This window comes from Varanus komodoensis, unplaced genomic scaffold (genome assembly GCF_004798865.1).
Source record: "Varanus komodoensis strain SLA01 unplaced genomic scaffold, ASM479886v1 scaffold32, whole genome shotgun sequence".
NCBI classification, from domain to species: domain Eukaryota; kingdom Metazoa; phylum Chordata; class Lepidosauria; order Squamata; family Varanidae; genus Varanus; species Varanus komodoensis.
The window spans coordinates 11142012-11155520 of record NW_025335798.1 but is presented as its reverse complement, the minus strand read 5'-3'; the positions used below and the strand labels follow the sequence as shown (position 1 = coordinate 11155520).

Here is a 13509-nt window from a genome sequence, read left to right as displayed (position 1 = left end):
AAGCCGGCCAGCAAAGACAGCTATTCACGGCTGCGGAGCAACCACGCACAGCGCGGGCTGTGAATGCAGAAGGTCCCGCGCTGAGTCTCGGCGTCAGTCGCCACGCCGAGCGGTGCTAGGCAGGCCGGCTGCCCCTCCGGACGGGAGCGCGGGCCTGCGTTGCCTCAGGGTAAGGCAATTCGCGCGCTCGATCCGGGCGAGTATCCCCAGCGTGCTCCCAGCAGAGAAGTGCGTGGCAGCACCAGTGCGGCTGCAGTACGCAGACATGCGCTTCGCAGCCCTCCGCATGGGATAGTACTCCACAGTTAATTAGGCGGCAACGACGCCCCGGAGGAGTTAAAAATAGCCTCGATTTTTTCCACGCATGCACGCACCCCGCGCGTCTTTCTCTCCTCTCCTCTCCTTTCCTTTCTATTTTTTTCTTCTTTGCAGATGCAGGCGCCGCTCGCGCCGCGGCTTTCACGTTCCCCACCTCTTTCCTCCTAAATGGATTGGCTACGGAGCTGATCCCTCCGATCAAACTCCCCAAGCCGCCCAATGGCACAAAGCGGCGGCGGCGAGCTCAGCCAACCGCCTCAAGCCCCGGGCGGAGCCGTGCCGGGCAGTCGCCGGGGCTGAAGAGGGGCAGTACAAAGGCCGGTTTGAAAGGGGCGGGTTCGCCTGCTCGCCGCAAGCAGGAGGAGAGGAGCGTGTGAGCGCGCGCGGGCACATGAGCCGGCCGCCGCCGCCGCCGCCGCCGCCGCGCTTGAGCCTCGCGCGGGGAAGCCGGCCTGTGTCGTCTCCCAGAAAAGGCCGAGGCGGCAGCTCTGCGCGGGGCGAGGAGGACAGCGAGCGCGCCCGCCCGCCCGTGGGGGAGAGGGAAGGCTGCCTTCCCCGCACCGTGCGCGCCGATACACTGAGACCCAGCGGCTGGCGGGTGTGGTGTGAATAAGCAGCGCCTCGGCGCCCTGGGCGCGCCTCTTGCGCCTCTTTTCCGTTTGCATTGGCCTCGCAGCTTCAGCCTCAGAGCGCCGGCCGCCCGTGCCGCGCCGCTCCGTGCCGCGCTCGTGGTCGCCCTTGCTGCTGCTCCCTGCAGTGGAGACAGCGCATCCTCGCGCGGAGGCAGCAGCGCGACCTCGGCTTTCTGGCGGACAACACCTCCACGGATCTACCTGCTCGCGGGAGAGATGATCTGGGAAAGGGGATCTCCCCTCTTCTGACCTGCCAAGCGCCCCCTGCTCTTCCTCTCTCTTCCCCGCCCTCGTTCGGCTCGCCACTGATTCATTGATTGGTTCATCTTTTGGGGGTTAATGCTCCATCCATCCCAAGGGCAAACAGCATTGCCGTCCCAGCAGTCTCAGCAGTCCTACCCGTTTGGCTCACCCGAGCAGGGGAGAGGATGCTCAGCCCGAGGCGGTCTCTGATCTGAGTCGGGGGCTTCCAATACACGCACGTCAACCGAGGCTTTGGGGTTCGCTGCTCTCCGCTTTTCCCTTCCCCGTTGCAGCGCGGCCGTTCTCGCCTTGAGGAGGAAGAACTAGCCAAAAGGCTTTGGGGTGGTCGGCTTGTTTGTGGTTCTCCAAACCAGTTGGCAGGGGCACCTTCTCGAAATCGGAGGGGAACAAACAATGACCCATCCGGCTTTCAAGTGCCTCCAGCGCCGCTCCTTTGCTTGCCCACTGCAACATCTCTCCAGATGACCCACGAATAGGTAGTTGCCCACTAGGGCAACATTCAGAATGACGATTCTGGGTGGTTTCGCATTGCTTCCCCGGGAGTATTTCAAGCGACTGGATATGCTGCCTCTTTAGTACCTTGCTGACTACCAGACCCTCTTGCAGTGGGAGGATCGCCCTGACCAGAGATAAAAGAAGGACTTGCAGTGGTGGCCTCTTGATGCTTGCAAAGTTGCGTTCCTGCTAGATGATGATCTTGGCTTAAGGTGGAGGAGGAAGAACAGTAGTAATCTAGGTGCCTTTTCCTCCTTTGCTTTCTATGCATGCCAGTGTCGTGCTCTCAGTTATTCATGCGCCAGCAAGTGGCCAAAGCACCGCAGACTTGAGAGAAAATGACAGAACAGGAATGCCTGCCAGAAGAGCAACCTTCCATAGGGAGGGGAGCTTGCCTCCTAGCTCTGTGTGTAGCTATTTAAAGCCTGCAGGCAGAAAGAATTGACCTATTCTCATCCTCTGGAGGGAAGGGGATGCAACGGGCTGTCCAGCTGGCTTCAAAGAGCAATTTGAATTCCATTATCACTGGGAACTTTGTTTTAATTGGAGTCAGGCAGGACGAACGTGTCAAAAGTGCTTGAAATTTTGCCTCTCTGTATGCCTCCCCCTGACACTGTACTCCTTGCCATAGTGTGAGAGATGTGGCTGGGAAGCGTCGGCTCTTCCTTGCCATGAGTGGGACTCCATGTGGTTGATTCCCTCTCCCTGCCTTATAGCCTGTTCTACAATCCCTCCTCCTTATCCTCTGCCCTAGCAGGGCATGTCCCGCTCTAACAGTGTCAGCCCTCCGGGGTCTGGAGCCCCTACTGCGCCCAGTGGTGGAGGTGCAGAACAGCATCGCTCTGCCTGGGGAGAAGCTGACTCCAGAGCCAATGGATATTCCTACCCTCCTCCTTCCAGGGCCTCAGTCAAGAAAGCATCGCGTATGGCAAGCAGGTGGAGGAGTGAGGAAGAGTATGATCTGCCGAGCAGCAGGAACCATGGGGTAACTGGCTGCAGGATGATGAGCTTCAGGTCCAAATCTGCGTGGCAGGATCATGGGGACGACAGGAGCCTGCCATCACGCAGGGCAGGAGACCCTTCCCTTGCCACGAGTCCTAGGCGCTACGGTGGGGAGCAGGGAGAAGTGCGTCCGCGGTCTGTGGAGCTGGGGCTGGAGGAGAAGCGAATCAAGGCCAAGATTGATGAACTGGCAGAGGAGGAGGACCAGCTGGACGACGAGGCTGGGTCTGAGGTGGCCTTCTCCATGGGCAGCTGCTGTGGCAGCCTGCTGCACATCTTCAGGTCGAAGAAGTTCCAGTCAGAAAAGCTGGAGCACCTCTACCAGCGCTATTTCTTCCGGCTCAATCAGAGCAGCCTGACCATGCTGATGGCAGTGCTAGTCTTGGTGTGTCTGGTCATGCTGCTCTTCCACACAGTCCATGGCCACTACCAGGTGCCCTATGTGGTGGTGCTGTCTCTGGCCATCCTGCTGATGGTGACCTTGGGTGCTGTCTGCAATCGCAATGATTTCCACCAGGACCATATGTGGCTCATGTGCTACTCTGTCATTTTGGTGGTGTTGGCGGTGCAAGTGGTCGGCTGCTTGCTGATGCAGCCCAGGAGTGCCTCGGAGGGCATCTGGTGGACTGTCTTCTTCATCTACAGCATCTACACCTTGCTGCCAGTCAGGATGAGGGCTGCCGTTATCAGTGGTGTAGTGTTGTCTGCCATTCACCTGGCCATTTCTCTCAAAATTAATGCAGAAGACGAATTTTTATTGAAACAGGTAAGACAGAGTTTTGGGTATTATGGGGGCTTGTGACCACTAAGAGCAATTAGGCTTAATTCCATTGAGGAAACTGGAACACTGCTCTGCTGGGAACTGGGCTGTGAATACTTAGCCCTGTTGTGGCAACCCAAGTTTATAGATGGTCCCAAAGTGTGTGGCTGTAGATTGTTGATTGTGGTGGCGGCAATGATGCTATGATTCCTTTTAACCTTCTGAGTTCAGTTTCCCTGTGCTGCTTTTGCTGGTGCTTTGGCACTGAATAACATTGTTTGTCTTAACATAAGAAAATAGAGATCAGCTGTAACTGGATCATGGGCCTGCTGAATTTTTAACCCACATCCTTCATTCGCCAAAAAACATGGTGAAAGTGGATTTCATAGCTGGTCAGGAAAGAAAGGTAGCTTCCTACTCTTGAAGAACAGCTTTAGTGTAAGACTCGGCACTACATTCTGTAGCACTCAACTAGGAGAGATGAAGTTTACCTGGAAAGACAGGTTGACCAGTTACTATATATTACAAGCTAACAGGAAAAAAGCCCTTATATGGGATGAAGGCTGTACATTTATTCCTGCCTGGAACAGAATTTAGGCCAGAAAACTTTCTATGAAATATTTCCAAAACAGCCTAACTTCTACAGACGAAGATATACCGTATTTTGTGCTCTATAAGTCGCACTTTTCCCCCCCTCAAAAGTAAAGGGAAATGTCTGTGCATCTTATCGAGCAAATATGTGTGTGCAGTAAGTCTGTCAGATGTGCAGCCCATGGGGAAGTGATGGGGAATGTGCCTGTGATTATGTGCCCATTTGATGCAGAATATTTTTTTTCCTCCTCTAAAAACTAGGTGCGTCTTATGGTCAGGCGCATCTTATAGAGCGAAAAATACGGCATTTCTTTTTACTAACAACAGATGTTTTGTGTGTAGCAGTGGCTGGCATATAATTCTCAGAATACTGTTGCCATTATGTTGCTTGTCATTCTGATGAGCAGGCATTCATTTCATGAAAGCAGGGATCGGATGTTGAGAACCACCTGCTGCAGTACCAGGTCTTCATATACACAACTGCAAAAGAGCATTAGTGATTGTAACTAAAGGGCATATGTGATGTGTGACTTGGATGCTTTCGCACATGGCTCTCTTTTATATCCTAAGGACTTAACATCAAGACTCTGTGCGTGGTTATTTTAACTGGTTTGGGGACAACAAAATTAAACCATGTGTTGTGAAATGTTTCCTAAAAATGACCATGCTTGTTATGTATATAACAAAATATTTTGGTAAGAACCAGCTGATAAAGTACTCTCTCTGGTTAAAATACCTGCCTCGCACTCCAGAAAAACAAAGGTCCCTTGTGTTAGAGGCATGGCTGTAAGTATAAGCTTCTCCTGACCTTGGAAATTGCTGGAGCTGTTGAAATATCACTTTGGCAGGTAATTCTGTTTTTTCCTCAAACACACACCTGAATCATTGTCAGTGAAGTGGTTTAAACAAAGCCCATGCTTGACCAAACAAGCAAACAAGGGTCTCATATCTTGCCTCCAGTTCTATAGTTAGCTTGTAAACTCTTTTCATGCCTTTTGTTTATTGCCTTTGAATAGACATTTGCAGACTTCTCACAAGTTCATGGCTTAAGAACACATGCAAATAAATCCCTGGTTTAAATCAGTTATAACTCTCAGTAATCAGACTTAAAGCAAGTCTGGGCAAGGTGAAGATGATAATACTCGCCTACTTCAGAGGGTTGTTGTAAGGCACTGAGAAACTGACTTGTGCACTCCCCTCAGGGGGTCTGATTGACTTACTGCCCTGCTTATTACAAGCCATAGTCCACCTTACCTGAACTGCCAAAGGATGGACTGCTTTTGCTCTCTGAACCCAGATTGGATGTAGATTGGCAGATGTACTGGCAAACACTAGCTTGTGCTAGAGGAAGCAAGAGGAAGAATGGAAAGGAGTTGCATGAGCCAAAGAACTGCTCACCACATACCCAGAGATGTTTTGACACTGTGAACTGGCTCAGTGTCTGTGAAGTACTTGAGATGCTCGAAACGTGCTATATAAAGGCTAAGAATTTTTAGTCAGCAGCATCCTACAGGCCCTGATTACTGCCATATGAATCATGTGTGCTACTGGACTTTTTAGCTGAGTTCAAATCAGGGTGGATTTGATTTAAATCAAATCAATTTCAATCACTAGTCAGTAAGACTAGATTTAATTCATGGTTTTCTGCATTATTAGCATGCCTGCCTGTCTGCACTGTAGGTAGAGGAACTTAACTGAAATTTTCCCAAATTGGGTCTCTTTTACAGCTTGTTGCCATTATAGTTTTCCTCCTCCAAGGAAGAATAATACGATACACAAAAAGATCCAAAGACGTCTGGAGTATTCTCCTCAAAGGGTTTCACTTTCATTTTACTGCTTGCCCCTCCTCCTCACACTTAACTTCTTGTGCAGACCTATTCTGCTCCCAACAATCTTCTTCTATTCATTGTTTTTTTTTTTTTGTTAAGAGGGAAGAGGTAAGGGGTTGATTCAGTATATATAGATTTGCAAAGGAGAAATGAGACTAAGTTCTTTCTCTCAACTGTTTATTTTATAACATTTTTGCTGGGCAGAAGTGGCATGTGATCTCTGTGAATTCTGTGAACTATAAAACCAAGCATCTGTGATAATATCTTTCAGATAGAAAAAAATACCTAATAATCTTAGAAAAACCTCTGGAAGAGCATGACATTGTGAATGGATTAACAGCATTCATTTTCCAAAAAATTTACACATAGCATGAATATACAGAGTCATGTTACATAATTAAAAATGGATCCTTATTACATGACCTTTGGGCTATAATGTATCTTAAAAAGAAAACTATCTTTAAATCCAATTTAGATAAAAGCCAATTTAAATTTTGAAAATCCATTTTTTTATTGTTTTAAAAAATCATTGATTTTTATTCACCCTGGTTCCAAGTGTGGGACAGTTCTTCCAGTCTTTGTTTAATAAGGACTGCAGAGTTGGTACCTGATCCAACCTGTTGTTTTCTAGGCTGAAGGCAAGCGCTTATGCTTAAAGCCATCTGATACTAAAATCAGTATCAGCAACTGCCTCACAACTGTTAACAGGCCTTTTGTTACCTAGGCTGTAGCTTGTTACCATGGAAATCTAATTTTTCTTTGACACTGTCTTGTTGATGCATATACTTTTCTTTGGGTTTCTTTTTTGTGTTGAAAAAAAGAAAAATTGAGAAGGATAAAGGCCAAGTAAATCATATTATGTCCATGTTTTTTCACCTGCTCTTTTTTCGGTCTTCATTTCACTCTCTTGTAACAATTTTCATATATTGATGCTAATCACTGCTGGAACTCTTGTATGTACTGACCTGGGAGTAAATCACTTTGCACTTCAGAGGACTTACTTTGGAGTAAACAGACATGCATGGGATGGTACAGCATGTGGTAAATATCTGCGATTTATTAGAAAGATGTGATTATACCTATAAATATTCTGTTTCTCTCATTCTTATTTTGAGGCATTCCTGATGGTACTACATCTACCAAGAACTGTAGAGTCAGAATCCTATTATATTGCATGAGGAATTGTTACACTCCAGTCTGTGTGATTTAAATCCCTCATGTTATTCCACATCTACTGGGCTCATTATAAAATATCCACCCGTGTGTGTGTGTAAGTTGTGACAAGTTTCACTAGTCTTAGCAAAATGCTTTTCGGCTCATCTCAAAATTCATCACATATTTAGCAGAGTGGGTGGGTTTCAGCAGCATGTGCAGACCCATAGCGTCGTATGTTCTAGTAGTGTTAGTTCTTTTTATGACAACATTTTTGGTGCAATGCTAAAAATATCTACACATGCATTTTGAGCGGCAGAGGCAATGTACTCATGCAATTTTCCAAAAAAACAGAGTGCAGTATACAGAGAAAGAATGAGGAAGAGACAACTGGGCACTGGAGTATAAACACTATTCCAAGGTGGTACTTGCATGCATACCGCATGTGCAGAATCATTCTGTGACTTAGTGATGCAGGATTTGTTGTTCTATTGTATTAGAATTAATATTTACCTAGCATTAGCAGGCAGTGTCCTGGACAGTCACAGCAATTAGACTGTTTCCCCCAGCATTTTTATTCCGTCCCTTTTGCTTTCCCAGCAGAGTTCTGATAGCATAGTTTAGAAACAGCTGCACTATCATGTGTCTCTGTTTTATAACTCTTCTCCGATCCAGGCTAGGCTCCCAGCTGCTTAGACCTTTTACCAAAGCCTGTGTCACAACAATAAACACTTGTAATGCTCTGCCCTTGATGTATGAGAACAAGCTACGTGTGGTGCCTCTTCTCCCTACAGGCTTGCATTAATTAAACACATTTTATCCAATAATACATTGACTTGCTTTGCCGTGGATGTAGCAGCCTTCTTGTTCCTCTCTGGGTGTGTGTTGGGGGCGGGGATGGAAGAATATCTGTACACACATGATATGTATAGATTTCCCTGCAAGAAAGGGTGCTGTCAGTTTTGACAGGGCCTGAAGTGACTGTTTCAAAGACATCTCACCTGACATTTCAGATGAATATTAAGCAATCCCAGGTGCTTCTTGTTGAGTGGGATCTTGTAAGTAGTAGCACAGCAGAGTAAACCTCAGAGGGGGAAATCCTTGATGGTAATACAGACACATACCACCCTTTGTCAGTTATATGCTACATCTGCTAGATTTGTAACCGGAAAAAAATCTTGTTTTCCATCTCATTTGATGGGACCATTTCTTCATGCTATGAATTAGCAGGAGCAGGCAAGCTTGTACCCTCAGATGCTTTGAATCACAACTTCCAAAATTCCTTAGCACTGGTAATGCTGGCAGGAGCTGATGGGAACTGTAGTCCAAGAATCTGGGGGTGCTAGTTTGCCTAGCCCTCCTGCAGTGTATGCCTTAATTAAGTTCTTCACAGTTGCAACAGCAGCCTAAAAAGACCCTATGCAATAGAACAGAGACTTCATGGTAAGCTATATGATAGAAAAGTTGCTATGGCAGACTTAATTCATTTGCTTCCAGCACCTTTGTGTTATGAGATATTAACTGTAGCCAGAAACTTGTGTTGGCCTGCCGGTCAACTAACCAATTTATACCATCAATTGACCACCTCTTTTGCTGTTCTTTTTCTTCCAGTCAGGTGTTGTTAAAGCAAGAATGTGTATGTGGCTGAGGCTGACTTCAACTAGATCATGGCTTTATATGATAGTGAAGGCAGGCATGCGGGGCTTTGTCCCTGAACTATACATGCCGTATAGCTCAGGCATTCCCTTAGCTGCAGTGCAATGGCAGCCACTTGAAAGAACTTATTTTGTCTTTTATAACACTCACTGCAGCGGGATAGTCCCTGTTGTCCAAGCTAACGGTTAGAAAAAGCTGTTGCATTGATTGAATATCACTTCTATCCAGGGATGGACAGGCTTGTGAAATTTTACACTAGGGTTTTCTAGAACCTTGAAGCCTAAAAACAGAGCCAGGTGCAAATTTGGGAGGCAGAGCAAAGTTCTGTCAGTTATCTGCAGCACCCCGTGACCTGTACGTGCGTATGCAAGCGAACATCTACATCATCCAAATCACATTAGACCAGAGATTCCAACAACAAACTCTCACAGTGGCTGTACAACAACTTTGGCGAAAGTGACCAATTCTTACTCTCATTTTACTCTTAAGAGATGCTGGGAAATAAATGATTATCACAGGGCCAGACAGTGCTTCATTTTTTAAGTTCCAGAGGAATAATAAATAATTCTAATAGTAACTTATCCAAAATCTGAGGTTTGTTGATTGTCATGAAATATTAAAATGTAATCCATTATACTTAATGAACAGCATGTTTGTTATTTGGCTTTTCACTGTCATAACACATTTAAGCTGCGGTCCTGGATGCACTTACCTGGGAGTGAACCTCACTGAACACAGTTTTACAATTTTTCTTTAGCTTGTCTCATGGGTAGTGAACTATCGCCATGATAAATCTACCCATTCTGAAAGCAGCAAAGGCAACTGTTTGCAGAGCTTTTACACAACTGGGATGTAAATGTTTGCTATCAGACTATTATTGAAATAGGTTAAGTGAACAAAGTATCATTTTCCATCTTGTTTTCCTTTGTAAATTGGGTGTGACTTGAAGCTTGTTATCTCTTGTAGCCGGTCTGGCTCTTCTTATAAAGCCAGAACATTTCTGGAATGTTATTTTTATTTTTGCCTTGACCAGTGCAACAGAAACTTCATGAGTGCCTGCCGTTAAGTGTACATGGTATGCAATTAACAACTAAACACTGGAGATTTTTCTTAGACATTGTATCCTGGACCGGTTTTCAAACAGTTGGCCAGTTATTTGGTTGCAGTAGTGATGATGTGCTACAGCTGTTCACAGAGATATCAGAATCCAGGCATGGTGGTTCATCTTCTGTGATGCCCCAGGACATTCAGTCGGTGCTGCAAGCACTGCTTAACAGCACAGAACTTCTCCCTGTGAAGTGATCAGCTGTTGGGGAGGTCCTTATTTGGACTGGTCCACACATGCACATCCATCAGTAAATGACCGCAGTATGTGGATCCACTGTTGCAAACCCCTGAATTCTTGCCGCCTCCTTTACTCACAGTTGAGTGTGCTTATTAAGTGACGAAAAATCAAGTTGTGTACATGAAACCAATTCAGTTAATCCATGACAGAAGAGGCATTATATGGAATTCTGCAGTATCACGTAGAAAACAACAAATGCATTTGTTCATTCTCTCCCCGCGTTTTGGGCATGGAGTCCATGTTTTCCCTCTCCCTTTTATTCTAACAGCACCCAGTGAGGTTGGTTAGGCCAAGAGGCTGAGGCAGTGACTGACCAAAAGCTTCCCAGGGAGCCTCATGGCCATGTGGAAATCAGAGTGTCCCATTCTGACACTCTGATGCAGGAATAAGCAGCGTGGTGGCACCTGTGGGTCCCTCTATTCTTTCTGTGGGGACAGACATCAATGTGTCCTACCCCTCTTACTTAAAAAAAGAGAAATTAATACCATGTACATTCATAAGAGTTGCTTTGTGTGGTGGGGTTCAGACCATGCCTTTGCCTTGTATCCAGTCTCTTGGGCAGGCAATTGGGACTCTGCCACAATCCAACCCTGGATTTTTAAGTTGATCTGCATACGTATTATTTGTGCCTCCCACCCCACCCCCAAGCCAAAGGCAGTACTTTACAGCAGGGCATGAGGAGATCAAACAATTATTTAATTTTGCAAACTGTAAAAACTAAGATGGAAAATATAAACACTTCTTGCCGCAAGATGTGGCCGATTCTCTCTGTTCACCTTGGAAGGTCATTAATTGCGTAGGTCTGAGCCACAGTCTCAATCCTACATTCAACCTTTTGAAGGATAAATTCATTTGATTATATGATGTTTGACTTCCTTGACTCTTGCTTTGTGGTTTGGGAGTGTCCAAGTATTTCTTCAATAGTACAGCTTGCCATGCAACCTCCATTTTTTTCTTGAGATTGGTAGACCATGGGCTAGGGTTCATACTGTGACATTCATGAGTTCTGTGCCTTTGCTTACAGCAGTTGTCTCATCAGATTTGCTTTATGTACTGTATTAAGTTATCCTTAAGTTTTCTAGGAAACTATTACTATTCAATTCTTACCTTTCCTGACCCTGCTCTTTCATGCACAGTATCTAATAGTGTTGAGATGCAGAAGCAAAGAAATCACATCATATTGGAGCGCACCATTTTATGTCCTTAGCAGAATATTGAAGTGCATTTGGGAAATCACTGCAGTTCTACAGGGACCTCTTTGAATGGTTTATCAGTACTAGCTGGTGCCTGATTCAAAATTTCACAAGGTCTGCAGGACTGAGTGCTGATAATCTACAAAGCCATTTATCTGTTTTTAGATTAACACAAACTCTGGTCCTTTTTGATTACTGTTGTCCTTCACAGCAACTGGCAATAAAAGAGCTGTGGCAGCACCTCTATATTTTGTTTTAAAAGCATCTGGTCAGAAGTTCAGTACTTGTACTGCCCTCTGTGCAGAAAGTACTGGTCCTTTGTACATGCTTAACACAGTGGCAGTTGTAGATTTCAGAAAGGATTAGCTATTTTTGAAGGGTTTGTGTTTGTTTGGGAGTCCAGGGATACATGATGCTTAAACAGGACTGTAAGGGCTTCATTTGCCTACTGTATGGTGAAGAAGGTCCAGAAATTGATGAGTATAAGCTGTAATAAGCCTTATATGATCATCCTGAAAACATCTGCCTTGGCTCCCAGTTTCTCTCAGGATTCATCATTAAATTATTGGTTTTCGCTTTTACACTGATAAGGAATCTGAATCTTCAGAAACTTGGCAAGTATTTTCTCAGCCTCCAACTTTCATGGATTAAGAAGAAGCCCTGCTCCAAAGGGCAATGATTGCCAACATGTATATTGCCTTCAAGGAGCAAACCTTAAGTATGGTAACGCTGGGATTGCCCCTGAAGCTTTGCAGATAATCATCCATTGGCTTGTTTAATAAACAGAAATACCTGTTAAAGCACACATTAGGAGGCTAGGTAAGCACTGGCTATTATTAAGGTCGATGGGTGTTGTTCAATGGCTTGCATAGATCATCTTCATAAATTTGAGTTCAGGTTAATGACCTTTCCTCTATCCACAGGAGGTAGATGGAATCTCTGGGCCCACACTCTTGTGGATCACCAACCCCCCGTTCTCCAAGAATGACTGCCTTTTCAAAATGAATCAGTGCACTCATTTATCTGCAATGTAATATTTGCAGTGGAGTATGCTGAGTTTGGGCATCCAGCATAGTCCTAATTAAATGACTATTCTATAGGGGTAGTTGGTATTATTTAAAATAGCTATCATATTCCTAATGAAGGAAGCTCAGCAAATAATTAATTTCCTTTCTTGCCTGCTGTTGGTATTTGCCTCTAAGCAGCTTTTTACTTTTCACACACTTTGTTGAAGGTTCTGACATTGTTACATGTCGTTCCCCCCTAGCCTGGGTGGAACGTCCTTAAAAAAACCCAAACAAACCTTGCTGAACATCCTGAACCAATGCTATATTTTCAGATAAGTTTTCTCTTCTTCTTCTGGAATGTGTGTGTGTGTTGAATAAGTTTGCAATATTTTCATTTTTACTAAGCCAAAGTCTAAGAAATATTCAGGCTCTCTGGATGATAACTGTCAGAGTCAGCTATTTTCTAATTTTTGGAACACATCAGGAGACAAGAAAAGTTGCTTTCTGAAAGCAGTCCAAGGTACCAGAGTTTTGTTATCTGCAAGTTTATAAAAAGAACAGTAAACCGTGGGAAATGGGGTACCTCAAAGGTTTTCTCATCCTTTTTATGTGTGTTTTCTAAAGTGTTATCCTAAAAACGTATCACAAAAAAGATAGAAGCATGCCTCAGTTGGAAAGGAAAACTCAAGGTATGTTGAGTAGAACTGTATCATCTCAGATCTTGAGTTACCAGAGTAACCCCCTTTCTGTTTCCATGAAAGCCTGAATACTTCATCCTGTCCTTTAGCCAGTCACTCCTGAGAAATGGCTACACATAGAACAGAGCTCCCAGCTAGCAGTAGGTAGTGCATTCACTTTTTCATTCGATCTAAGCCAATTATGTCCAGATGTGCCCAAAAGCTTCAGAACATATGTCAGAATGATAGTCCCGTAGCACTGGGCACAGACGTACTAATAAGTTCTAGTTAGTTCCACGTTGCAAAGTTGCTTTTAACACCGGTACTAGCCGGGACTTAGAATGTAGAGAAGTAGGCAGGGCATTCCAGCTCTTGAAGATAAGGGGAGAGGAAGTTTGTAACAATAATGCCTGATAACTCCAGGGAACAAAGCTCCATGTCATAACACTGGAAACCTGCTCATGTGAGGGGACTTTCTTTCTTTCTGCTCCAGAATCCAGAACAATGTTGAATATGGGGGGGGGGTGCAAGGTGGAGGAAGAAGCACCCTCTGTGTTCTGCTGCTCTGCTGTAGTTCCAGCAGCTGGA

At 45.2% G+C, this 13509-nt stretch overlaps 1 protein-coding gene across 1 annotated transcript in view; it reads left to right on the top strand.

Annotated features, from left to right (window-relative positions):
• The first annotated feature begins 767 nt into the window (after positions 1 to 767).
• ADCY5 (adenylate cyclase 5) overlaps positions 768 to 13509 on the top strand; it is a 276967-nt gene continuing 264225 nt past the window's right edge. The window contains exon 1 of the mRNA XM_044438027.1: positions 768 to 3477. Coding sequence (XP_044293962.1) covers positions 2470 to 3477 — 1008 coding nt within the window. The 5' untranslated portion in view covers positions 768 to 2469. The remainder of the gene's footprint in view (positions 3478 to 13509) is intronic.